The following is a 25,255-nucleotide window of genomic DNA, read 5'->3' as shown; positions in this document are numbered from 1 at the left end:
ATGGGACTCAATCCCAGGACCGGGATCACATCCTGAGTCAAAGGCAGATGCTCAACCACTGAGCCACCCAGGCGTCCTAAATTCAGAAAATATTTAACTTAAGGATCTCACTTGAAGAAATAAAGCTCTAATAGCATCAGATCATTAAAAGAATTTAACTTACCTCACAGAATGGTTTTCTAAAAATATAAATACAAATAAATATACATACAGAAGTTCTCAATGAAAAGTTATTCACTATACATATACACATATGTTCAGCAGACAGAAGTGTCTAACTATACATGTAAAAACTTACAGATGAGGAAGGAGTGGAATGTGAATGTGAATTTTGAGGAGAACGGATAGCAGGAGGTATGCCTCTTACTGGACTTGAGCCATTCCCACCTTGGTACTGTGACAAAAAAAGGAAACATCACTCTTTAATAGGTCTAGTTAGATGTTATTTTTGACATGACATTAAGAATTAATTTAAATATCTCTTCTTTTAAATTCGGTAGTGATTTAAATGGGTCAAGAAAAAGCAAAACTAAGGTCAGTTACAGTGAAGTCCTAAAAGACTAGAATATTGATCACAGGAATGTGAAAAGACTATGTTTAGTAAAGACCCTTATTTCTTGACTATAATTTGTTATTGTGGTAGATTCAAGATAAATGCCCCCCCAAACAATGAACATATATTAATAAATAAATATATTTTTCCTTTAAATTTTAACACTGTAGTGCTCGCTTCAGCAGCACATATACTAAATTTTAACACTGTTCCTTTATAAATGTTTGAACCAGTATAATCCCGAATACTCCCAAATTAATATATTTAGAAGTAGATATTACTGAATGTAATAAACCATCTTAAAATAGAAATCATTCTCAAGATGTTAAAAATTCAAATGTCTGTAGTACTATATAAAAAATTACATAGTCAAGTACCTTCCCTTTAATAGCACAAAATCTTATAAAAATCAATCCTTCCATACACAATATGCATAACGGTTGCATGACTTAGGTGCATAAGAGAAGCTACTGAATGTATTCCAGAGCTCAAATTTCTCATGTTTTTCTACCAAGAATGGGAGGAGAAAATAATTCACTGCTACTGGCTTCCTCTCAGGTTATTAGGAGAAGAAAAGGGATAGGGATCTTAGTGTATCTTTCTGTAATATAAGGACTTTGTCTAATTTTTTAAAAATCTGCAGTGCCTATTATAACTCATGACACATGAGGACCATTCAAGAGACTTAAGATTTGTTTATTTGAATTGATCCAACCTTTGGCAAAGATTGTTAATTGATATGCACACTGAGGGACTGACAACTAAAAAGCACTAGGTCAGCAACACAAGATCGTGGTTAGCAACAGTTTTACCACAGATTCTGTAAACTTACTTAAGAAAAACAATGGATGGTAAAAAATTTTTTTTAATGTGGCCCTTCCCCTAATTGGCAAATTCTGCTCTCACACTCAAGTAAATATGTTTTTTCAACCCAATAGATATGTCTGTTGTTTTAACAATCATTTTAACATTCTATAACGTAAAACTAGTAGCCAAAAGTATTTCTGTGTAGAAATAAGGAAATATTCTAGATGGGTTAAGAATCTACATTTACCACTATTTTCAGGGGCTTTTAGATTCACACTTCCATCATTATTTAATCTCTATCTACAGGGCTCAAATGTTGCCATGGTGCTATCATAAAGGCTGCACTGACAGTAGAAACAATTCTAAACTAGAGGCTATTATTAGACTTTAACTTTTCTTGCTCTTCCATTTTTTTTTAAGATTTATTTATTTGAGAGAGAGAGAGAGAGAGAGAACATGCACATGCACACTTGTACACAGGGGAGAGGGACAGAAGGAGAAGGAGAGAATCTTAAGCAGACTCCATGCTGAGTGGGGAGCCCTACTTGGCAGCTGGATCCCACAACCCTAAGAGATCATGACCTGAACCAAAACCAAGAGTCAGTCAGACAACCAACTGTACCACCTAGGCACCCCTTTTTGCTTTACCATATAGAATTTGACTTTAAATAGTCAACTTTACATCTCTGGTCTTCAGTTTTCTCCTCTGTAATACAGAAACACTGTATTCTGTATACCTACTATACCTATCCTCTGGGTTGTTATAAGCAAATATATAAGGAAAATTATGATTTTTCCATATCAATGTAAAAGTAAATTTTAAGTTTCTAGGAAGATAGGACATTACAAAGTACTGAAGCTCTGCTCTCTAAATCAAGTAGATAATCAAAAGTTGACCTTGTGCTTCAAAGAAATTATTTCAGCCCACAGCAAAATTATATTAAGAACTGGAGATATTTGTTAATATACTTACTTCAAAATAGTCACTAATTTTATGGCCACGTCCGCCAATACTTTTTCCTAAAATATAAAAGTAAAAATTTTTTACAGATTTAAAGTTAGTCATAACTACTTATCGCATCACTTATTACATCAGAAAAACTGTGTCAAATTTAATTTTCCGAATACACATAAAAATCATCTGTTTTAAAAAAAGATCATGATATTTTAGTTGGGTAAGATGGACACTGAAAGAATTATACTAAAAGCCCTCAGAGGGTAAGATGTCAATTTCAGAAATCCAAAAATCAAATGACATTTCAATAGAAACACGTCAATTTTTAAAGTCCCAATTACTAGAGAACCAAATAAATGAATCACATTAAAGGATCTTGTTTTTAAAATTACATTATTCATATTGCTTAATGGCTACTGCTTCCATAAAAGCAAATCAATGAATAAAAAAAAGACAAGTGGCAACTGTGTAACTGACAAACCAATTCATACCCACAAATAAAGCTTTAACACAAAACCATACAAACTGATAATAACATGCTGTAACATGAATGTTATTTTGTTAAATGTTTTAATTTTCTAAAAAGTATTCCCAGATTAACAGGATGTTTTTTTAAGAAACTAGATTTTAAATATTGTTCTTATACCTTATTGAGAAGTGGTCTAAATCATCATATATCACAGGTCTTTATTTCTTTATTTTTAAAAGATTTTATTTACTTATTCATGAGAGACACACAGTGAGAGGCAGAGACATAGGCAGAGGGAGAAGCAGGCTCCCCATGAGGAGCCTGATGTGGGACTCAATCCTGGGACCTTGGGATCACGCCCTAAACAGAAGGCAGATACTCAACCACTGAGCCACCAAGATGTCCCTCACATTTCTTTAATAAAAAGTTTTGCTCTAACATAGACTACTTATCAGTTATATAGATATTGAATTAAGAAGGTGCTAAGAGGGCAGCCCCGGTGGCGCAGCGGATTAGCGCCGCCTGCAGCCCAAGGCGTGATCTGGAGACCCTGGATTGAGTCCCACGTCAGGCTCTCTGCATGGAGCCTGCTTCTCCCTCTGCCTATATCTCTGCCTCTCTCTCTCTCTCTGCATCTCTATGAATAAATAAATAAAATCTTTAAAAAAAAAAAAAAAGAAGGTGCTAAGAAATACAGCATCAGAGACACTTTTCTGAATGAGAGGCAACCACTCTTCAATGGAATGATAAAAAATACATGATTTCTTCAATACGAAGAAAAACGATGATACCATCAAGTCAAAAGCTTTGGATGATATAAACAGAGACACTTATCAATTCAATACTGACTTATATTCATTTATTAATTTATTTTAGTCAACAAATATCTGAGTGTCTACTATGTGCCAGGCATTATTGAGATACACCAAGATTATATTTAGAAGTTCAATAACTTTAAATTCTTTTATGGAAAAATTAAATACTCAAGACTATGAATGGTACCTAGAAAGTACAAACAATAGTTTTGTATAGACTTACTTAGAGGTCAGAAAAAGACTGTAAAGGTTTTACAAGCATACTTTGTTTTGCTGAACTTCACTGATACCATGCTTTTTTCTTTTTTTAAACACAATTTGAAGGTGTGTAGCAACCTTGCATTGAGCAAGTCTATAGCCACCACTTTTCCAATAGATAACATTTGTTCACTTCATGTCTGTGTCACATTTTAGTAATTCTCACAGTATTTCAAATTTTTTCATCATATTTGTTATGGCAATTTGTTATCTGTGCTTATAAATCACTGAAAACTCATGGCAGCATTTTTAAGTAATTTTAAAAATTAAAGTATGTAGGATTTTTTTTAGACATAATGCTACTGCATACAATAGACTAAACATACTTTTATATGCATTGGAAAACAAAAAAATTCATTTGACTCTATTTGCTTTATTGTGTTGGTCTGGAACCAAACCTATAGTCTCTCTAAGGTATGTCTGTATTCCCAAGGAATTTTCCTTCCACTTATAACAACTTTCCTGCAGATTCTGAAGGTGCTATCCTTTAATGAAGACATTTTTGGTTGCCTATTCAGAAGGTATGTCCCTCTTTGTCCCTAACTGAACCCAAACGTGGCTCTGTTAACAACCCCCTTCCTGCCCCCTGCTACACAGCATATGTACTATCAAGGGAAGTTGACTATCTGGCCTCTATCCTAGTTCTCCTCCCCTCCTGATCAGAAATTCAATTTTGGGGATCCCTGGGTCGCTCAGCGGTTTAGCACCCGCCTTCAGCCCAGGGCGTGATCCTGGAGACCCGGGATCGAGTCCCACATCGGGCCCCCAGCATGGATTTAAAAAAGAAATTCAATTTTGTTCAGGTATCATCCCTTCTCCATAAAGCCTCCATTTCTAACAGGGACTTTATCCACCTTCCATTTTAGAGATGGACCTGGTTTTTGTAAGGGCCATAGTATGTCTGCTGGACATAACTGGATATGGAATGGACTAATGATTACAGGAGAGGTTTGCTCTGGACTTGAAGAAAGAGGGGGAAAACACAGAGAGCCAACCTCTCTCTAAAGCAAATACAAGTGTGAAAACTTAAACAAGTAAATCCAATCAAAAATGGCAACCATTCTAAAAACATAAGAAAATCAGACAATCCTTAGGGTTAACAGACCACAAAGAAATAAACATGGATTCTAAAAACATAGCTTGAAGTCCTACCTTAATTTGGGATCTGCTTTTAAGTGAGTTTTTTTTTTTTAAATTTTTATTTATTTACGATAGTCACACACAGAGAGAGAGAGAGAGGCAGAGACACAGGCAGAAGGAGAAGCAGGCTCCATGCACCAGGAGCCCGACGTGGGATTTGATCCTGGGTCTCCAGGATCGCGCCCTGGGCCAAAGGCAGGCGCCAAACCGCTGTGCCACCCAGGGATCCCCTTAAGTGAGTTTTTAAATCTAACATTGAAACTATGATAATATAACTTTAATCTAAATAAAGCTCCAAGTCCATTAACCACAACCTGGTGAAACTACACTAAGACCAATAATGAGCTTAGAGAAAACAAAGATACAAAGTACCACACATTTATAGAAAGATGGGAGAATAATGTAACTTCTTCCTTCTACACAAATAGTTGCTACAAATACATTCCTTGATGCCAGTGCCCATGTAAGTACTAGTGAGGCTTAGGTTCATGGCCCCAGTCCTTATAGCTAATGAGTGGCTCCAAAACATGTAATCATTGTATAAAGTCATTATATGGGACGTAAGAATGAATTCATGGTCTTTTTTTTTTTTTTAAAGATTTTATTTATTTATTCATGAGAGGCACAGAGAGAGAGAGAGAGAGAGGCAGAGACACAGGTAGAGGGAGAAGCAGGCTCCACCCAGGGAGCCCCACATGGGACTCGATCCCAGGTCTCCAGGATCACGCCCCGGGCCGAAGGCAGGGCTGAAGGCGGCGCTAAACCGCTGTGCCACCCAGGCTGCCTGAATTCATGGTCTTTAATTTTGAGTGGGCATATTAAATGGCAATACTATTTTGTTGTCCATTGTAAAAGTTTTGTAAATGATTTGAAAATCATCTTATCCTGTATCACAATGGGTAGGTATGCAAGAAAGAATGAAGCACATGTATAGAAAGAAAAAGATGGTGCTTTAATAAAAGTCTCTCAATCATTTTTATAGTCTTTTTCTTTTTTAAATAAATAAGAAAAAGAAATAAGAAAACTTTGGGTACTTGCACTTTAAGGCGACACCTAAAGTTCTTATTCAAAGACAAGAAGCTATTTCAATACTATAATTCAGATAAAGAAAAAAAAACGAAAGATGTAAGGTAATTGCCAGGTTTGGACATGATACTTGCCTTTCTATTCTCAAATTTAAAAAATAAGGGAAATGTCAGAAAGCCTAAAACAGTAAGCACACACTACCTATGGTACACAACAGATTTCAATTTCATATTATTTCTTATAGGAAGTACATTTCTAAACTATTAATGCATTAATTTATAACAGCAATAGAAATTATAAAAATACAGTATTACTTTTATAGTTGAGCTATTAACTGATTTAAAATCAGAATAATTAATTGTAAATGCTTATTTGGCTCTGAAAGATTCTACTTCACTTACCCTGACTACTTTCATTCTGGTTTTCTGCTTTTCTCTTTCTTCCTCTGGATGAGTCCGATTGTTTCTTCTCTGGTGTCTACAGAAAGCAAGTTAACAGAACTTAAAATTACAGTTTTTACATACACAATTATTATAGTCAGCATAAAAGTTTTTATTTTCGAAGTAACTATTTTGTTCAACAGTGCTCATGTGATGTAAAGTTACTGCATACAATTTTTTAAAAGATAAAATTTCCTATTATATAAATTTAAAATATTCAAAGTATAGAAGTCCTTGTACACATTACTTGAAATTCACATTTACAGAACTTGAGTTGAAATGGATGAAAAATTTGAGAGTAAGCTGTCTTTTAAAGACATCCTTCAGATTCTTAACTGGATTGGGCAAAAGGCAAGAGAGACAAGTAAAGAAAAAATCCCTATATTTTTCCTATTAGTATTCTATTATTCACACATATTTAATCTATAAAAGTAAACGGATGAAAAAAAAGAACTCAAACCCTAGTATATATACAACCCCTACAATTATTACCTAACAGTTATAGCAAATTCATAGATTATGCTTTAAATCAGGGGGAAGCAAACTATAGCCCAATGACCAAACCTGGCTAGCCACCCGTTTTTGTTTTTGCCCATTATCTAGGCATGACGTTTACATTTTTAAATAACTGAAAAACTTAAAAATTAAAATACCATGATACAAAAATTTTAAGAAATTCAAATTTCAGTGTTCATAAATAAAGTTTTCTTGGAACACAGTGACATTCATTCATTTATGTACTATGGTTGCTTTCACAGTACAAAAGCAGAGTTAGTTTAGAGAGACACTATATGGTCCACCAAACCTAAAACATTTGGCCCTTTACAGAAAAAGCCTGCAGATCCCCCTATCCTAGATAATTCTTTGTTCTCAAATGGTTTTCATTAGGCTGAAATAACAAGTAATTTCTGTGGAGTATGACAAACTGTTGTGCTTAGATAAAAATTAAAAATAAGAGCAAAAGCACAATGCAATGGCACAAAGCCCGCAAATTCTAGAAGCTTGGCAAGTATGTCTGGTACCAGAACAAAGAATGTTTGAATGAAACATCAAGGCAACTTAAAATAAATCTCTAAAGGCAATGCAGTCCCCAAACAAGGAAGGGAAATAATCCACATTTTGTTGTCTCTGAGTAGTCTATGATTAAACAGCATGAACGACAACACATTACCTAACTTGTGTTGAGCATCTATGATTCCTCTTCAGTATTATCACAGGGACTTTAAGTTCTCTCCCATTTTGTCAACATAACAGATTCAGAGAGGATCAAGTGAATGTTCTAGTGTCTGAATTCTTCAACAACAGTTCTATCTTCTCCACAACTTACTTCCCATTTCCTTATGCCTAGCATAGTTATCATTTGATAAATAACTTATTCAACGTTACCAGGATTTAAATCAAACTCAGATCTGTATCTCCAAGGCCTAACTGCTCTTTTTTCTTCTATATGACAAGCTATGTGCCCTATGTCAAGAACTGAATGACTCACTATACAAAAATATTTCAAAATTGTATCAAGTGTGTAAATAAAAGTCATCATGTCCAATAAACTGCCTATATGTTTTCACAACACAAACCAGAGATCTTGGGCAGCCTGGGTGGCTCAGCAGTTTACCGCCACCTTCAGCCCAGGGCGTGATCCTGGAGACCAGGGATCAAGTTCCACGTGGGGCTCCCTGCATGGAGCCTGCTTCTTCCTATGTCTGTGTCTCTGGCTCTCTCTCTCTCTCTCATAAATAAATAAACAAACAAATAAATAAAATCTTTAAAAAAACAAAAAAAACAAAAAAACAAAAACCAGAGATCTTAAAGAAATCTGCCCTAACGCAATCTACTCAGGAGGTGATGTACCAGCAATTTAGGGTAAATAGTTTATTGGTTTAGTTATCAAACTCAGATAAACAATAACCAATCTTCAAGTTTTTTAAAAATAAAAATAACACCAAATTAAAAATTCTAAGTTAACATTTTTATAAAGAACCTTAAAATCTATCTTAAAACAAAAGAGGATTTCTAAATAATATTTATTCATATTCTCCCCAAATTAATTTATGTAAAAAAAATCTGAGATCAAGAAAATGTGGTTTTTCAAAAACAGTATACTGTTGTACTAATTTTTAAGCACGGCAGGCTCACTCCCATTTGAATTCTATCTTGAATCTTGACTAGCTACTTTTGAAGAAACAACAACAAAAATAATCACAAAGAATAAAACAATTCTGAAATTTATACTGGAAACATTTTCTATCTATATGGTTCCATATCATTTTCTAAAATATTCCATGGAACCCAGGATGAGTTAGGTTGAGAGGCTACCTTTTAAATGTAGAGACAGCAGGATGATTCAATTGGGGTGAACACAGATTTATTTACTACAAAGCTCCTAAATGCTAACATTCACTGGCTATCTCAGAAAAAAAGAATGGGGGGATCCCTGGGTGGCGCAGCGGTTTAGCGCCTGCCTTTGGCCCAGGGCGCGATCCTGGAGACCCGGGATCGAATCCCACGTAGGGCTCCCGGTGCATGGAGCCTGCTTCTCCCTCCACCTGTGTCTCTGCCTCTCTCTCTCTCTCTCTCTCTCTAAAAAAAAAAAAAAAAAAAACAAAACAAAAGAAAAAAAGAATGGGATGGAAAGTTACAGTATAAAAAAAGGGGGGGGGGAGTTACAGTATATGCAGAAATTCTCAAAACTTATTTTGAATAACATTCATTAAACACTTCACTGGATACGTATTTGAAGATATTTAAGGTCTTTTTTTTTTTTTTAAAGACCTATAGATTACTTAGTAAAAACTTTGAGGAAAATTTCCCTACCTAAATTTTAAATTTAATGGAATGGGAAAGTGGGACAGTCCTTTGAGGGAAATGTCATTTTGTTAAAAACAATGATTCCTAACTCTGAGAAATGAACAAGGGGTAGCAGAAGGGAAGGTGGGCAGGGGGTTGGGGTGACTGGGTGACAGGCACTGAGAGGGGCACTTGACAGGATGAGCACTGGGTGGTAGGCTATATGTTGGCAAACTGAACTCCAATAAAAAAAAAAAAAAGAACTTGGATGCAACAAAAATTAAAAAGGAATGCTTTCTGTTCTTGGTTGAAAAAAAAAACAATGAATGAAGAAACCCAAATGCATAATTATTATAGTTTTAAAAACCCAAAAAGGCAACAGATTTACCTTATTTCAATCAGAGAAGAATTTGAGGAAGGAGGGACAAAAAAGGATGACAGGGCTAAAATCAATTTTAAGAACATAATGTATGACTAATATGGGTAAAGAAGTTGGAAACAGGTAATAAAAAACTGAAAAGCTGAACAAAATAAAAAACGAAAAAGGGAAACATATAACAAAATTCACCTATAAATGCTTCCATTATGAACACACCACATTTTCTCCTGTCCTATAAATCCTAATCTTTTCTCACCAATGTCCTAGTATGATCACCTCATTCCTCACTCTCATATTATTATGGACTTGTTCTGTCAGCCCAAAAGAACCATAATTTCTTTAAGAAGCAAGCACATGGGTCTCTGAAGAAGCACAGACTGAGACTAAGAATCAAACTCTGGGTCCATTATTTACCATAATTCTCAGTATGTTATTTAACTCAAGACTCAAATTTTCTCATCAATTTTTTTTAGTAATCTCGAATTCATGACCCTGAGGTCAAAAGTCACATGCTCTACTGACTGAGCCAGCCACGCACCCTATTCTCATCTATTTTAAATACGTAATACAGGTTACAGGATTGTGAGAACAGATGTATACCCTCTTTATGTCAGTAAGCACCCAATAAAATTTCTTATCTGAATGGCTATCCTATTATTCCAAATATCTGTGTACTTCCTATTTCAAAACTTCAATCATGTATCACCTGTTAAATGATTAGCAGTTTCTGCCCTAAAGCTTCCAAGTAACTTGCAGGGCATGTAAAATAAGCAATGTGACTTCTTTAAGATGCCGTTTAACTCTCTCCTCAATTACCAGCCACAGAACCAGAGTATAGAACCTATTATATCACTAACCTCAGGAAAGTGTGCATTAAGTAGTTTTCTTTTGGATTTAAATTTAAATCTCAACAATACCTATATTAAAACAAAAATTCTCAGCGAAGGCTACAGCTAATAATTCTCCTGAATCACTCATTTCGATACGGATTTAAGAATTTAGAACCTTGGGGATTTAGGATATGCAGAAATGTACCAAGTATTTATCTCTAAAATGGTTCATCAGTAAAAAAAAAAAATTCAGAATGCTATCTGCAATTTTCAAACTGTACTCCAGAGATACCTTAAAGAAAAGGAGATTGTGCCTCAAATGATGTTACAGAGGAGGGAAAGGGAAGGAGCAGGGGGCTGAGTTAAAGCTCTAGCCTATCAGAGACACATTCCATCCCACCTCCACCTCTCTGCTTGCAAACACAGCATCCATCATTTTACAACACTGAAGTTTCATATTAGACTTACTTTGGAGAAAAGGTTCTACGGCTTAAAAAAGATTTGAAAAGTTACTAATCTTGATCAGTAATTCCTAAAAAATCCAAAAGACATCAACGAGGCTAGCTTTGGATTTGCACAAGGCATAAAAATTTGCGGATATTGTGCACTTCAGAGAACATTTTCAAGTTTATAACTGCACTTGCTGATGCTGTCATTTCTTTCTTCTTTTTTCTCAACTACTGCATTACAACTGACCTCAATAAGGAAGGCAAAATAATATGATTTGCCTTTTTTCTTAAAGATTTATTTATTTTAGAGAGAGAGAGAGAGAGAACGAAAATGCACACAAGTGGGGGGAAGGCCAGATGTAGAGAATCTCAAGCAGATACCAGGCTATAAGCAGAGTCTGATTCGGGGCTCCACTTTATGACTATGAGGCCTGAGCCAAGACCAAGAATTAGATGCTCAACCAACTGCAGCACGAAAATGCCCGATTTGGCTTTTTAAAAAAATTTTATTTATTTATTTATGAGAGACGGGGGGGGGGGGTAGGGTGGGGAGGTGGGAGGCAGAGACACAGGCAGAGGGAGAAGCAGGCTCCATGCAGGGAGTCTGACGTGGGACTTGAGCTCGGGTCTCTAGGATCACGTCCTAGGCCAAAGGCGGTGCTAAACCGCTGAACCACCTGGGCTGCCCCCTGATTTGGCTTTTAAAGTAAAGATGGAATAATGACCACAATTATAAAAAGTCCAATAATTCTGACATACAATGGAAGAGTGGGTAGAAGAAAATGATGAAAGGAGAGGCTGATACTATTTAAATCAATTTAGCTTTCTAAATGCTAATTTGTAATCATACCAAAATCTGAATGATTATTCTGACATTTAAATGCACCAAGATATATTAGTGAGAATTTCCATGGTATTTTCTAGCAGTTGAAACGTATGTTCAAAAAACAGGGCAGCCCCGGTGGCCCAGTGGTTTGGCACTGCCTTCGGCCCAGGATGTGATCCTGGAGACCCAGGATCGAGTCCCACGCCGGGCTCCCTGCATGGAGCCTGCTTTTCCCTCTGCCTGTGTCTCTGCCTCTCTCTCTGTCATATAAATAAATAAAAGCTTAAAAAACAACAACGAACATATAAAAAAAAAAAAAAAAGGGATCCCTGGGTGGCGCAGTGGTTTGGCGCCTGCCTTTGGCCCAGGGCGCGATCCTGGAGACTCAGGATCGAATCCCACGTCAGGCTCCCGGTGCATGGAGCCTGCTTCTCCCTCTGCCTGTGTCTCTGCCTCTCTCTCTCTCTGTGACTATCATAAAAAAAAAAAAAAAAAAAAAAAAAAAAAAACAACAAACAACAACAAAAAAAAAACCAAAGACAAATCTAAAGTACTCAAGAGGTTACTAGGTTACTGATATAAATAAACTAATGCTTCTATTTTATTTAGAATTTAAGCCAGTGATTATTAAAGTTTTCAAATCTAATATGGGATCTTGTTTTATCTGGCTCCTTAATTTTAAAATAAAAATGTGTTTCTTCAATGCAAATAAGACAAAATATAAGAAAACTACAATCTTAACACTGTCACAGGAGGGAGATAAATCAAAGAAAGAGGGAGATTGTGGCATGAAAACAGATAACCACCTCTATCAGCCTTTAACTAGAGATATTTACATTCTTTGGCACAAATGCTTTATAGGAAATTTTAACACTATGTGAAAAGATACCATTATAACATCACAAAAGAGGAGGGAGTGGATATTAAAATGTATTCTTTATCTCTACCTTAAGTAGACTTCATCAGCCCTGACTGGATAACACAAAGAAAAGTGAGATATCATCATCTATAAAAAAATTACTACAGTTAATAGAAACAGATGTATTTAATCTCTACCTGTTAAATGAGAAAATACTTTAAGACAGAAAGAAAAGGAGGGCGCATGGGTGCTGCAGTTGGTTGAGCATCTAACTCTTGGTTAGTTGGCATCTGCCTTTGGCTCAGGTATGGTCCTGGGGTCCTGAGATTGATTCCAACATCAGGCTCTCTGCTCAGTGGGGAGTCTGCTTCTCCCCCTTCTCACCACTCCCCTCCCCCTTGTGCTCTCTCAGTCTCAAATGAATGAAATTTTTAAGAAAAAAATAGAAAAGTTATTCTATTATTAAATAACATCCATACAAGATATTCAATCCTCAGTTTTGTCAGAATATGTTTTTTCCAACTGATTTATTTACCTAAAGACTGGTTTCAAAAATACAACTCACTGACTATTCCAACAATTCATAGAGTTACTCAGGTATCGAATTTAAGGTCACTGTACTTTGAACAAAAGGCATGACAAATTTTTTTGCCCGAAGCTGGTAATACCAATGTTCAATTTTATTCCATATTGCTTGGCAAAATTTGTTGAAATAGATGTAAGACAGGAAAATGCTGGAGAAATCTGTTACTTTAATGGCACATATCAAAACAGCACTGAACTAGAAAGGAAATCTGGAGCTTTATAAAAATAGTCAATGTAAAATAGATGTTCTATTCAAGAATATCAAATGTACATGATACTGTTTCTTCCAACCCTTTGCTATAAAAATTTGGTTAGAATAATGCATTGTAAGAAAACTACAATTCTATTGTAAAAATTTCCTTGCTGCTTTGCATCCAATTTACATTTAGATAAAACTATCATGAAATATGTACATCCTAATTCAAGGATGATTTTGAGCTGGCAGGACCTGAAATTCACAGTCTGTCTCTGCCCAAGAGTGAAAATTTTAATATGGAGAACTATTATTATCTGGAAATGTTTGCCTGAATCTTTGACACCTAAAAGAAGATCTTTGTTATACTGCTGATTTCAATATCTAGTATAAAAAAAGTTTATGTATGCAACATTTTGGGATCCTATTATGAAATAAGAGCATTTCCTTATTGTTTGAAGTAAATCCAACCAACATATCAGCGATTTTGATTGTAGCCTACTTTCTGTTGTACTGCCTTTATTATTTAATAATATGTATTATCACAGATGGTGGAGAGCCAACAAGATAAATTTGGGTAGCTATCCAACTAAAATATGTGTTATCTTACCGGTAACTTAAACTGTGCCAGCTCACATCATTTTTAAAAGCCTGAAGGATTTTTATTCCCCTCACAAATAGACAATATCCACAAGCACATCAGCACCTAAAAGATCTATAATACTAAATGCAATCTTACAAGGTAGTTTTTAAGAACTACCTTTACTTGCCGTACTCAGACTTCTCAAGCTCCTTGATTCTGGACCCATTTTAATTTGCATTCATGTATGTTTAAAGGAGCACACCAAGTCTACAGAATTGATGAAATGCAATCTTATTTGCCATTTTCTTACAATTTACAAAGCATAACTAGTTCTTGGCATTTTCTCTTCTCTGGCTTTCCCTTAAAGGCTTTATTTATTGAATAATATAAACCAAAAATTAAAATAAAGTTGGACTTTCTCTCCTATTCGTAAGATCTTTTAAGTGTTCAGATCTTCAATCAGAATAAAACAGCCATATAGAGCAACTGCTGTGGGAGGAAAAAGCAAATTTTTAAGATAACTTATTCTGGAAATGTTGGCATTTTGAGACTACTTACAATAGTAAAATTTAGAACAGTGATTTCACAACTTTTCTCCCGGTGTGACACTCATGATGGAGTAACATACTCCTGTATAATAATATCCCTATAGACATTTCCTTGAACATGAATCCCTAGATCCTTAAAACAATTTCTTTGGGATAGACACTTTTAAGTGCAAATGTTGTGTCACAGAATAGGCACACTACACACTTTAAACATATCACCAAAGTGCATTTTCAAAGCCAGTATCAATCTACACTTTCACTGTGACAATGCCCACCAATCTTTAAATATCTATCTGATGTTTTTTTAAAAAGCGGTATTCCATTATTATTCTCTATAGCAATACACTTACAACCCCCAAAAGTGAGTTGTTTTTTAAAAGAAATTGCTCTATCATTCAAATATTAGCTCTGATTCTTAATGTTACTATATATCATAACCACTTACAAAGCTTTGGTTTAAAGCTCATGCTCCCTGTTCCAAATTTAACCATCTCTGGAGAGAGGTCAAAGGAATCCTTACTTTTATAGAGCTCCAGGGTGCCTCAGTGGCACAATCAGTTAAGTGTCCAACTCTTAGTTTCAGCTCAAGTCGTGATCTCATGGATAATGGGACTGAGCTCCAAGACAGGCTCCATATTCAGCAAGGAGTCTGCTTAAGACTCTCTCCCCCTCTCAATTAAATAAATCAATCTTAAAAAAAGAAAGAGAGCTCCAAAAGTGATGCATTATCAGGATTAGCTATAGTCTGTCTATCTATCTATCTATCTATCTATCTATCTATCTATCTATCTATCTATCTAAATCCTGCATATTCCACATCAGAAATTGCCTAAAATTAAGAAATTATTCTTAAGGCACCTAAGTGGCTCAGTCAGTTAAGCATCTGACCCCTGATTTCAGGTCAGGTCATGTTCTCAAGGGTCATGAGATAGAGCCCTGTGCTAGGCTCTGCACTTAGCAGGGAGTCTGCTTCAGATTCTCTCTCCTTCTACCCCCTCCCCCCCAATCACATGTGGGCATGTGGGTTCTCCCTCCCTCTCAAATAAATCTTTAAAAAAAGAGAAATTATTAATAGAATCTTCTATTAAAAATTAAAGACCCAAATTGTGCCATATAGCAGAAAACTCATTAGGACATAAGAAGCCCAATGGGTTGTCATGGTTACTTAGTTATTTTAGAAAATGAGGATTAATCATAATACTATGTTTTGCTGACATAAAAATACATCTAATATTTTTAAAACTCTACTATAGTATAACATACTGAAGCCAAATTTCTCAGTAATGTCAGCTTGTGCTGACTGCCCTTAAAATTCAGACTAAAAGCAGTATTTATCAGATAAAACATGTGTGAAAAGCTGTTAGTTCAGGCATATCTTGGATTGCCAAATTTGATGTTACTATAAATCATCTTAAATCTAAATATTTCCAAAAAGGAATACCATCTTTTTCAAAAGACTAGCTAGGATCATTTAATGAATTACATATTATCTTAGTTATGCAGAGAGAGTATAGACACAGTAGTTGAAAGCATCACTTTGAAACAAAATGAATACTGCAAAATTAGAATTTTGTCTGTTAACTTACTATCTGTAGGTAAATTAGTTAACCTCTCTAAGTTGCTGTTTCCATACTTAGGAGATGTGAAACTTAAGAGTTGAAATCTAGTTCCCCAGGTAACATGCTTGAACTATTTTCTCTCCTTCATTAATGGGGTGGTTCTCAACCAGAGGATATTTGACAATACCTGGAGATATATTATATATATACCTGGAGATATTTTCAGTAGCACAAGTTGGAAGGGAGGGGAGGGGTTAGGGGAAAGGAAGAGAATGTGCTACAGATATCTAATGTGTTAGGCAGAGATGCTGCTAAATATCCTACATTTATAAGACAACCCCACCCCTAACCTCAAAAATTATCAAGGTTAAGGTTGAGGAACCTTGGTTTGATGACTACCTAAGAATCATCTGTAATTGACACAAAAACTCCCAGTATAGTACGCTACAACTAAAGTGATGTTAGATTTATTCAACAGACATTTACTTAGCATATACAATGGTCAAGCACTATACCAGGTTCCACTTTAAAAGTATGTCTTAATTTTTAGAATGAGTTGGCATTTCTCTCTTCCAAACTTATTTTGATCAATCAGCTTAGAACTTTTTTGTTCTAAAAACCACTAAACACTGACACTAAATGCAGTTGTATAGAGGGAAACATTTAAGAGCTATTTATTTGCTGGCTATGTAAATGGGTTACAGAACCATTATTTCAAGATTTCATAATTTATAAGAAGTCAAAGATTATCTGGACAGAGTATATCCGAACTTCTAAGCAGGCAGCCTGAATACTTTTCCTTTGCAAAACCTTCCCAGGTGACTTTGACATAGTCCTCCTCCACCTTTACGGAAACAGAGGCACAGAGCCAATATCAGGCACACATTTGGTTACTAGTTCAGTTTTCCTTTCAGGAGTCTAAGGACATATATATTCAACCAGAATAGACCCACTTCTTTTGCTGTGAACCCTTGTCATTAATATACATTAGGGTCAGACACTCTACCTGTTAGCTGAATATAGCTCCTCTAAGAGCATATCCTTTAATGTACAGTGGTAGTATTAAATAGTTTTCTCTTTTTAAATAAAAGGAAATTTTACAAAGTAATTCCAGCTATTCCGCAGGAACTTTTAAATCTCATAATTTAGAAGTATGATTATTAGTCTTATAAGGGAGAGGAAAAAAACAAACTTAACTCCTCTCCTGAGAAAATGTCTTTATTAGTGTTATAAAATACACCATTTTGCATGCACACAAAGTACTCTCCTTCAAGAGGACACTGTTATTATACATATTATTTATTGTTTATAGCAACACTGTTATATACAGTGTCTCAGTAAAACAATTAACATAGTAATACTTGGTAAGATTTGGTTTGGTCCACCTAACATAGTAAGAATTAATGAGAAAATGCTACCAGCACAAAGATAAGAGAACAATTTGTCAAATAGATTACCACAAAAATCATTTATCAGTATAAAACATTTTAGAAAATAATGTAGGCAGCAGGATACAAAGAATATTTCTTAAAATTGACGAAGGCACTAACCTAGGTATCTCACAATCTTGAGGAGCTGAATAGATTTAAACAAAATAAAGTCAAAAACAAGGTAACTCACCTGGGGAAGGAATAGGCATGAAAATTTAACTTTCAGTAATATTTAACTACACATCACTAAATTCATTTTTCAAGTTTTCTTCTTTCTTACTGGGTATTTAGACTAAGACACTAACAAAAAAATTTCTCTGGGTTTATAACAAATAGACAAGTAAAACTTTAATGATTTTTTTTAAGTCCATCTAAAACCTAAAATTTAGGGTATTATCTCTATTTTCAAATAGAATCATAATTTCCAATCTAGGATACCCAAGTATTCACTGAGCAAACATTTAAGCCAAATACTATTAAGAAGGCAAAAAAGTAAATATGAAAAGGTAGAGATGGGTATGAACAGAAAAGAAGTAAAAACAGGAAATACTCTTACCATTCTAATAACCAGCCAATTTACTAATATCAAAAGATAACCCATTTGAATCAATTTGTAAATGTGTATGTGTAATTTTAAAATACCTTTTCAACAAAAGAGATTTTACATTAAATATAACCTATTAAAGAATTCTGTAACAGTATCACTAGTTCTAGAAATGGAAAAAGTGGCCTCCTGAAGTCAGGTTCAAACTAATTTTAGATCTAATTCCCTGGTGTTCTTAATTTCTACTTCCTCCAAAATATGAAAATAAGAATCCACAATGTGGTCCTTTGAAAATTCTTTTTTTAAAAAAGAAGAGAACAAACCATTAATGCTTCAAAATATCTTTAATACCATCAATTCAATTCGAATGCGAATAAAAAAAAATCTCATTTAGGTCTTAAAACCACTTCTAGAAAATTAATTCAAATGACAAAGCTAATCAGAACTTTCATAAAATGACCTTCATTAATCAGCATTAGGAGTAAATTAAGACAATCAAGGTACCATATCATATTTTTCTCTCATTACAATTTTGAAAATGGATCTAAGTTTAAATATCCAGATGCAATAACTATCCTAGCTTCCGTGTATCTATAATTAAAATCCTTAATCCTAAAAAACTCAAAAATCAAATGTATTTGGACCAAAAATAAACAGTAATTCAATGCCAGTGGACAGAGGGTTAAAGAACCAGTAATTACTCAGGAGGAAAAGGAAAAAAAAAAAACTTTGGTTCTAGAAAGAGAAGTAATCTTTTTAAAATGTTCAAAATCAATGATTCAGGTTACATAGAAGGATTATAAAAAATAAGTACTATTGATTAAACTGAGGCAAAAATAAATTTGACATGTGTGTTTGCTTTACCAACATTATGTAATATGTTGTATACAAACACACAGGTAGAAATAGACTTAAATATGCTTCCCCAACATTATTAAAGATGGTGTAATTCAATTATATTTATATTCAGCCACAAATATTTCAACCTTAGTTAGAAATAACATAGTAACATAAAATACATTCTAAGACATCCAAAAGCAGTAGGAAAGAGAGTTATGGTATTAATGTTTATTATAAATTCCTTTTTTAAAAAAAAAAGAAGACTTGTTTGTTTATGAGAGAGGGAGGAAGAGAGAGAGAGAGAGAGAGAGAGAGAGAGAGAGAGAGAGAGAGGCAGAGACACAGGAGGAGGGAGAAGCAGGCTCCAGGCTGGGAGCCCGACGCGGAACTCGATCCCGGGACTCCAGGATCCTGCCCTGAGCCAAAGGCAGGCGCCAAACCGCTGAGCCACCCAGGGATCCCCTCATTATAAATTCCAAATGAGCAATAACATACATAATTTATCTTAGTATCCTGGGTTTGGATGGGTGGGGACAGCAAACACAAAGATTTTAGAGAAAGTAGAGAAAATCTTTGTGCTTAGAGATGGGTTCTTCAAGAACTGAGAATAGGTGAATCAGGCAGACTTTAAAACTTGGAAAACACAGATAACCAAGGAATATGGGCTCCTTCTCTTATCCTCATAAAATAATCTGGACTTTTACCCAGCAGACAATGCTCACAGGTGCTGTTTCCAACTCCTTCAGACATTCTAAAACATTAAAATAAGATAAATGTCCATCTCCCTCATCCCCTGCAAACTCCCTTTCTGGTCCTTGACAAAAAATTTTTGTCATTCTCACACCTAAGACCCACTCATGATTCTTTTCTTCAGCTGACAACCTCTATTTCATTGTGGAGTAAGAAAAAGGTTATTAGGCTAGAAGTTTGCCCATCAGGGGAAAAGATGTTCCCAGTCAATTATGTCCACAATGAACCCCACCCACCTAGGTTTTGGATCTCAGCATTTCATACCACCTCCAAAAAATAAGTGTTAAGCTTGGTTCTATATTCTCCTCTCTTTTCAGCACTTTCCTTGCCCTGTCATCAGAGCTCTGTTACAAGCCCTTTCCTACACATCATATATCAAGCCTGTTAGACTCTAGACATCATCCTAGATTCTGCCATGAGTAGTCAATATTTGCTGTCACTATTTCCTCACTATCCAAGCTCTCCTTAATGCTCTATAATCTAGCATCTTGCTCCCATTAGTTTAAAACTAAGACTAAGTGACAATTCTTAGTCACTTTTTATAGCCATTATCTTAATTGACTTCTGTGACATTTAATTGTACTCATTATTCTCCTCTATCACTGCTTCCTCTTTTTCTTCCTGTGGTCTATCTACCTCTTTACCAGACGACTACTCTTTCTCTAGCACACTTACCTCACCTGCACACACTTCCTAGTGTTATACACACTGCATGGAGGTGAGTTCACCTACAGAAGCAGTTTCTAAATTTTTGGTCCCAAGATTCCTCTATAAACTCTTAAAAATTGTTGAGGATCCCAAAGAGCTTTTATTTGCATAGGCTACAACTATCAATATTTACTATTCTAGATGTTAAAACTAAAGAAGTTTTGAAACATCAGAGTATACAAGCAAACAATTTATAAATCATCAGTGATGATGTCATCACGTATCATTAGACTCTGGAAATTTTCACTGTAAACTCATGAGAAAATGAAAGTTATAAAGCCAGATATGTCTTAGCATTATTTAAATAATAATAAAAAAATAAATAATAATAATAAAAAATAAATAATAAAAAATAATAATAATAAAAGGCAAATAATGCTTTAGCACTACTATAAAAATTGTTTTGACCTTGGGAATCCCCTCCTCTGACCATTCAAAGCCTTTAACACCTGTGTCAAAAACTCTTCTAAGTCTTCATCTCTAGCCCAACCTCTTTCCCGAGATCCAGATAGCTCCTACTGCCTATCTGAAGTACTGTCTTCATTTGGTCAATTCACAGATGTTCAAACTCAGTGTTGTCCAGAATTTAATTCATTACCTTCTATGCCAAACACCTATGTTTCTCCCTTCTCTATTGTCTATCTTGGTCAAAGGCACCAGCATTCATCTAAAGCTAGATACCTTTAAATAATCCTAGGCTCCTCCTTTTCCTTCTTTACCTCATTCAGTCATCAAACACTACTGATTCTACTTTTATTTTTATTTTTTTGATTCTACTTTTATAATCTAGGGGAATCTCGAGGCTTGTTAAAAATGCAAACCTCCACCCCAAATCTATAGACACAAGGAACTGTTGGTAATTCACTGGCACTCAAGTTTGAGAAGCATGGCCCAGGTGGTAATATCAATAAACAAGGTTTGAGAATATGAAGAAGGGAAAGCCCAAAAGGTAAACTTGAGAACACTTTAATTAAAAGCCTGTGCACCTGAAGCTTTTCCTTCTAATATTAAACTGTGGAGGCTGGGAGTTTTTGGACAGGAGGCAGTATTCCTAACTAAATGGTTTTCTTAACTTAGGTTTCACTTCCCTCCAATTCTATCCTCTATGCTACCAACTGTGGGAGCCTTCTTCATCTCTACTTTTCCTTTTGTTTCTCCTGTTTAAATGGTTCATCATTATTTAGACAAAAGTCCAAATTCCTTACTATGAAAAGTACAAGGGCTTTCAAACCCTAACTCCACCTACCTTTCACCATTCTTGCATAGCCTACCTATACCAGAAGCCTTCAAACCAGTTTAATCACCTAGGCAGGTTGGTATGTTTTTTAAGCTTCTCAGGTGATCTAAAAGTACAGCTGGGGTTGGGAGTCACTGCCCCATGTCTTGAACAAAACTACTTGCCATGCTTCCATGCAAAAGCTAGTCTTCCTGCCTGTCTTCTCATACTTTGCCCTTGTCTTCTGGGATGAATTCATAGTCTAACAACTCAACTATTATCTCTTTTTTACTTTTTTCCCTTCTTCTCCCTGGCAGGCAGATGGAACTAGGGGCTTCCTTCTCTTTGCTCCATGGTATCTTGTGCTTACATCTATTATAGCATGGTCTACACTGTTTATGAAGCAGTCTGTTTGTCCTAAAAGACAATAATCTCATTTGAAGGTAGGGATTGTATTGTATTGTATTCATCTCCGTGCTTGGGCACAGAGGCTAGAAGAGAACAGATATGTAATAAATGCTTATTGAAAACACAGCAAAATTTTGGAGTATACTGACTAGACCTAGAATGATGTAAAATGAAGCAAAAACAAGATCAATACCTTCCTACCAACTAGGCAATTTCAATAACAAAGGGAAAAACCTTTCTGTTCTACAATTCTTCATTTAGAAATAAAAGGCAAATCAACATATGAAATAATTCATATATAAACTGAAATGGAAAATTTCAGTTGAAGTAGACTCAAATGACTCTAACAGTGAATATCAGATGCTTTTCAGTTTTAAAAGTAAAAGGACAGAAAACAAGAAGGGTTCTGAGTGTCTGAAAAGAGTACTAGGTAGGAGGAAAATGTCCAACTGAAGAACCAAAAGCTCAAGCGATGCGTATTATTTGTATTAAAATGTGGAAATAAATATCAGAAGAGCTGAAAGAATCAGAAGTGAGGTGGGGTAGAAGTGGGTGGCAGAGAACTGCTATATTTTTAAATAAACCTTCAGTACTAATTTTCATAAAAACAAAAACTATTAAGAAAATGTAATGGATCAGGGGATGGAGTACCAAAAGAAAATGACATCAGAAGACAATGAAATACTACATCAACTTTACTATTGTCGTACCAGGAAAAAAGTAGTACTTTCACCCTACAATTATTTACACCCAACAACTTCACTTAATGACCTATAAAATCTGTATTTTGAGGTATGTAAAATTAAATCCCAAGGAAATTTGTTAAAATATCTAGTACAGAAATAAAACCTGGAAATCATTTTCCAGATAAGTAGCTTCTTAAATGTTCAGACAAAAAAATTTCCTTCTTCAAATTTTAAGGAAAATGTATAAGCTGTAATCATTTCCAAAATACTGTGCGGCCTGACCTAACCATTAATTTGAAAAAGTTCTGATACCGAACACAGATGAGCAAAGGTCCCCAAATTTTTAAGATTTTCTACTGCTGCCCCAAATGTCAAAATTTCTATACAAATTAAGCTAAGTATATACAATGGTTAACCAATTGTACTTCACTGTAAATTACAGCATGGCCTTTAAAAAAATATTTTTTAACTAAAAATATAGTCAAAAGTGATTCTTGAAATTCTTTAAAGGGAAGTGGTACTTTCCTATAGACTAACTCCTTTGAATGAATTAAATACTGCAACTGTAGCTTATATTGGGAGCATGGGTACCTCTACAGAACACAGAAATACGTAACTGTTATAGGTGATCTAACTTTTACTATGTTTTTCTATTTAAAAAAACTATCAAAAACATAAGATTTGGTTAAGAGAAAAGGGAAATAACTAAAATTATTTTACTGTCCTTCATAACATAACAGCCTATGAAAGAAAAGGCATATGAAATTACTAAATAGACCAAAATCTGGAAATATCAAGAAATGTTCCAAAGTCCAGGAGATATAAAGTGAAAACATTCTTGATAGAGTTTCTGAAAACTTGATATAGTTTCTGAAAACTGAAACTGTACTTTGACTAATCTAAACCTACGATTTTTAAGGACTTAAGTATGCTAATTTGAAAAAAAAACCTAAACTGTGGTAATCTGGTACTACAGGGGCTACTAACGCTTACCTCAAGGGAACCTACTGCAGATAAAGTCCCGTCACTTGCACAGTCCTTTCAGCTGCCTGCCAGTTGTCTCTGTGGAAGGGAAAGCCTGATGAGTGAAAACCCCATGCCACACTCCTTTGGAGTGTCAGGGTGCCTGCACAGTACTGCACAAAACTGTCTACCTAGAGATTCCTAGATGCTTTCAATAACATAGGACTTAAAAAGATGTCACCTTTAATATTCTCTTTCCACTAAACACCAAAACCAAATGGCTGAGTACTGAGTGCTAATGACCTACTGGTGTTATCAAGAGGATATAACTACACTAAACCAAGTAGAAAAAAGACTAAAATGGATCAAAGAGAAATAAGTTAACATTGAAGGGAAAACACAAACACACACACATACACATGCATGCATTTAAAAGTAACAGAACTCTATAATCTGAGCAGAGGAAACATTATAGGTTGTAGCCACAAAAAGTGATGTTGCAACATCAACAACTGATGCTAAATGCTAAAACCCAAAGAACTTCCTGTCTGTAGGTTTCAAAAAGATGCCATCAAGTATATCATGCTCAATGTTAACTATACCATGGATCCAAATGCCTACTTATAAAATTCCCTGTATCTTCTTAGTGGGGTCAGTAGGTGGATGGGAAGGGAAAGGATTTTTTTCCAGGTATTTTTAAATATGAAAAGTGAAAACCAACGGCATGAAATTCCACAAGAAATTTCAAAAGGAAAAAAAAATGTTTATCTGTATCTCAGGAAGTAAACAAACCCTTACTCATAACCAAACTAAGAGGGAAGTATAACAAAAAAATAATAGAAAACAGTAGAACAACACAGTTCAAAAACCACTTTCATCTACTAGAATCATGAATGGCCTCCATTAAGAACATCTATACCACTAACGTACAAGTTCAGGTATGTAGCCAAGGAAACTATATTTCCTTTCTAATGTCATACAGTCTTCAGTCTGAATACTGTGCTTCATAAGGCAGAACAAAATGCCCCTCCCAGAAACTTTAGCATTAACCGTTAGCACAAGGATTGGTGGCAGGGAAGAAAAACTATTAAAAGAAAAAAGGTGATTCCAGATTTTACTTTAATAGTACCATATTTAAAATGAAGGTACTTACCTCAGATTCTTTGTCACTTAGAGATCCCAAGCTTCCAAAACTGTGATTAGAACTTTCATTATTTGTTGAGGCCTGTTAAAGATTTTTAAACAGGTAAATATTAGGAGTAATTTTAAATGAAATATGCTAACAAGGTAAATAATCTATTTTCATAAATAAGCAAGGAAGTTCAATGAAGTAAAAATAAGAAATATCAGGATGCACTGGTGGCACAAGCAGTTAAATGACCCATTCTTGGTTTCAACTCAGGTTGTGACCTCAGGGTCATGAGATGGAGCCCCGTGTTGGGCTCCATGCTCAGCACAGTGTCTCCTTGAGATTCTCTCTCCTTGTGCCTCTTTTGTGTCCTCACTCTCTCTCTAAAATAAATAAATCTTAAAAATATCAAATATTAACTTCTTAAACTATAAATATTGTGGAATTTTTACCAAGTTTTACCAATTTTTACCATTTTACCAAGTTAATAAAGATCTGTGTTTTAGGAACTGTGCTAAGT

The 25,255-nt window shown here is 35.0% G+C and overlaps 1 protein-coding gene across 1 annotated transcript in view; it reads right to left on the bottom strand.

The window, feature by feature from the left end:
• TLK1 (tousled like kinase 1) overlaps nucleotides 1-25,255 on the bottom strand; it is a 145,534-nt gene that overhangs the window by 59,453 nt on the left and 60,826 nt on the right. Inside the window, exons 3-6 of the mRNA XM_055307849.1 lie at nucleotides 24,760-24,831; nucleotides 6,425-6,500; nucleotides 2,334-2,380; nucleotides 299-394 (exon numbers count right to left, since the gene is read on the bottom strand). Coding sequence (XP_055163824.1) covers nucleotides 299-394; nucleotides 2,334-2,380; nucleotides 6,425-6,500; nucleotides 24,760-24,831 — 291 coding nt within the window. The remainder of the gene's footprint in view (nucleotides 1-298; nucleotides 395-2,333; nucleotides 2,381-6,424; nucleotides 6,501-24,759; nucleotides 24,832-25,255) is intronic.

The sequence above is a fragment of the Nyctereutes procyonoides genome, unplaced genomic scaffold (genome assembly GCF_905146905.1).
Source record: "Nyctereutes procyonoides isolate TBG_1078 unplaced genomic scaffold, NYPRO_anot_genome, whole genome shotgun sequence".
Classification (NCBI taxonomy): Eukaryota; Metazoa; Chordata; class Mammalia; order Carnivora; family Canidae; genus Nyctereutes; species Nyctereutes procyonoides.
This window is presented reverse-complemented; position numbering and strand designations above follow the sequence as displayed.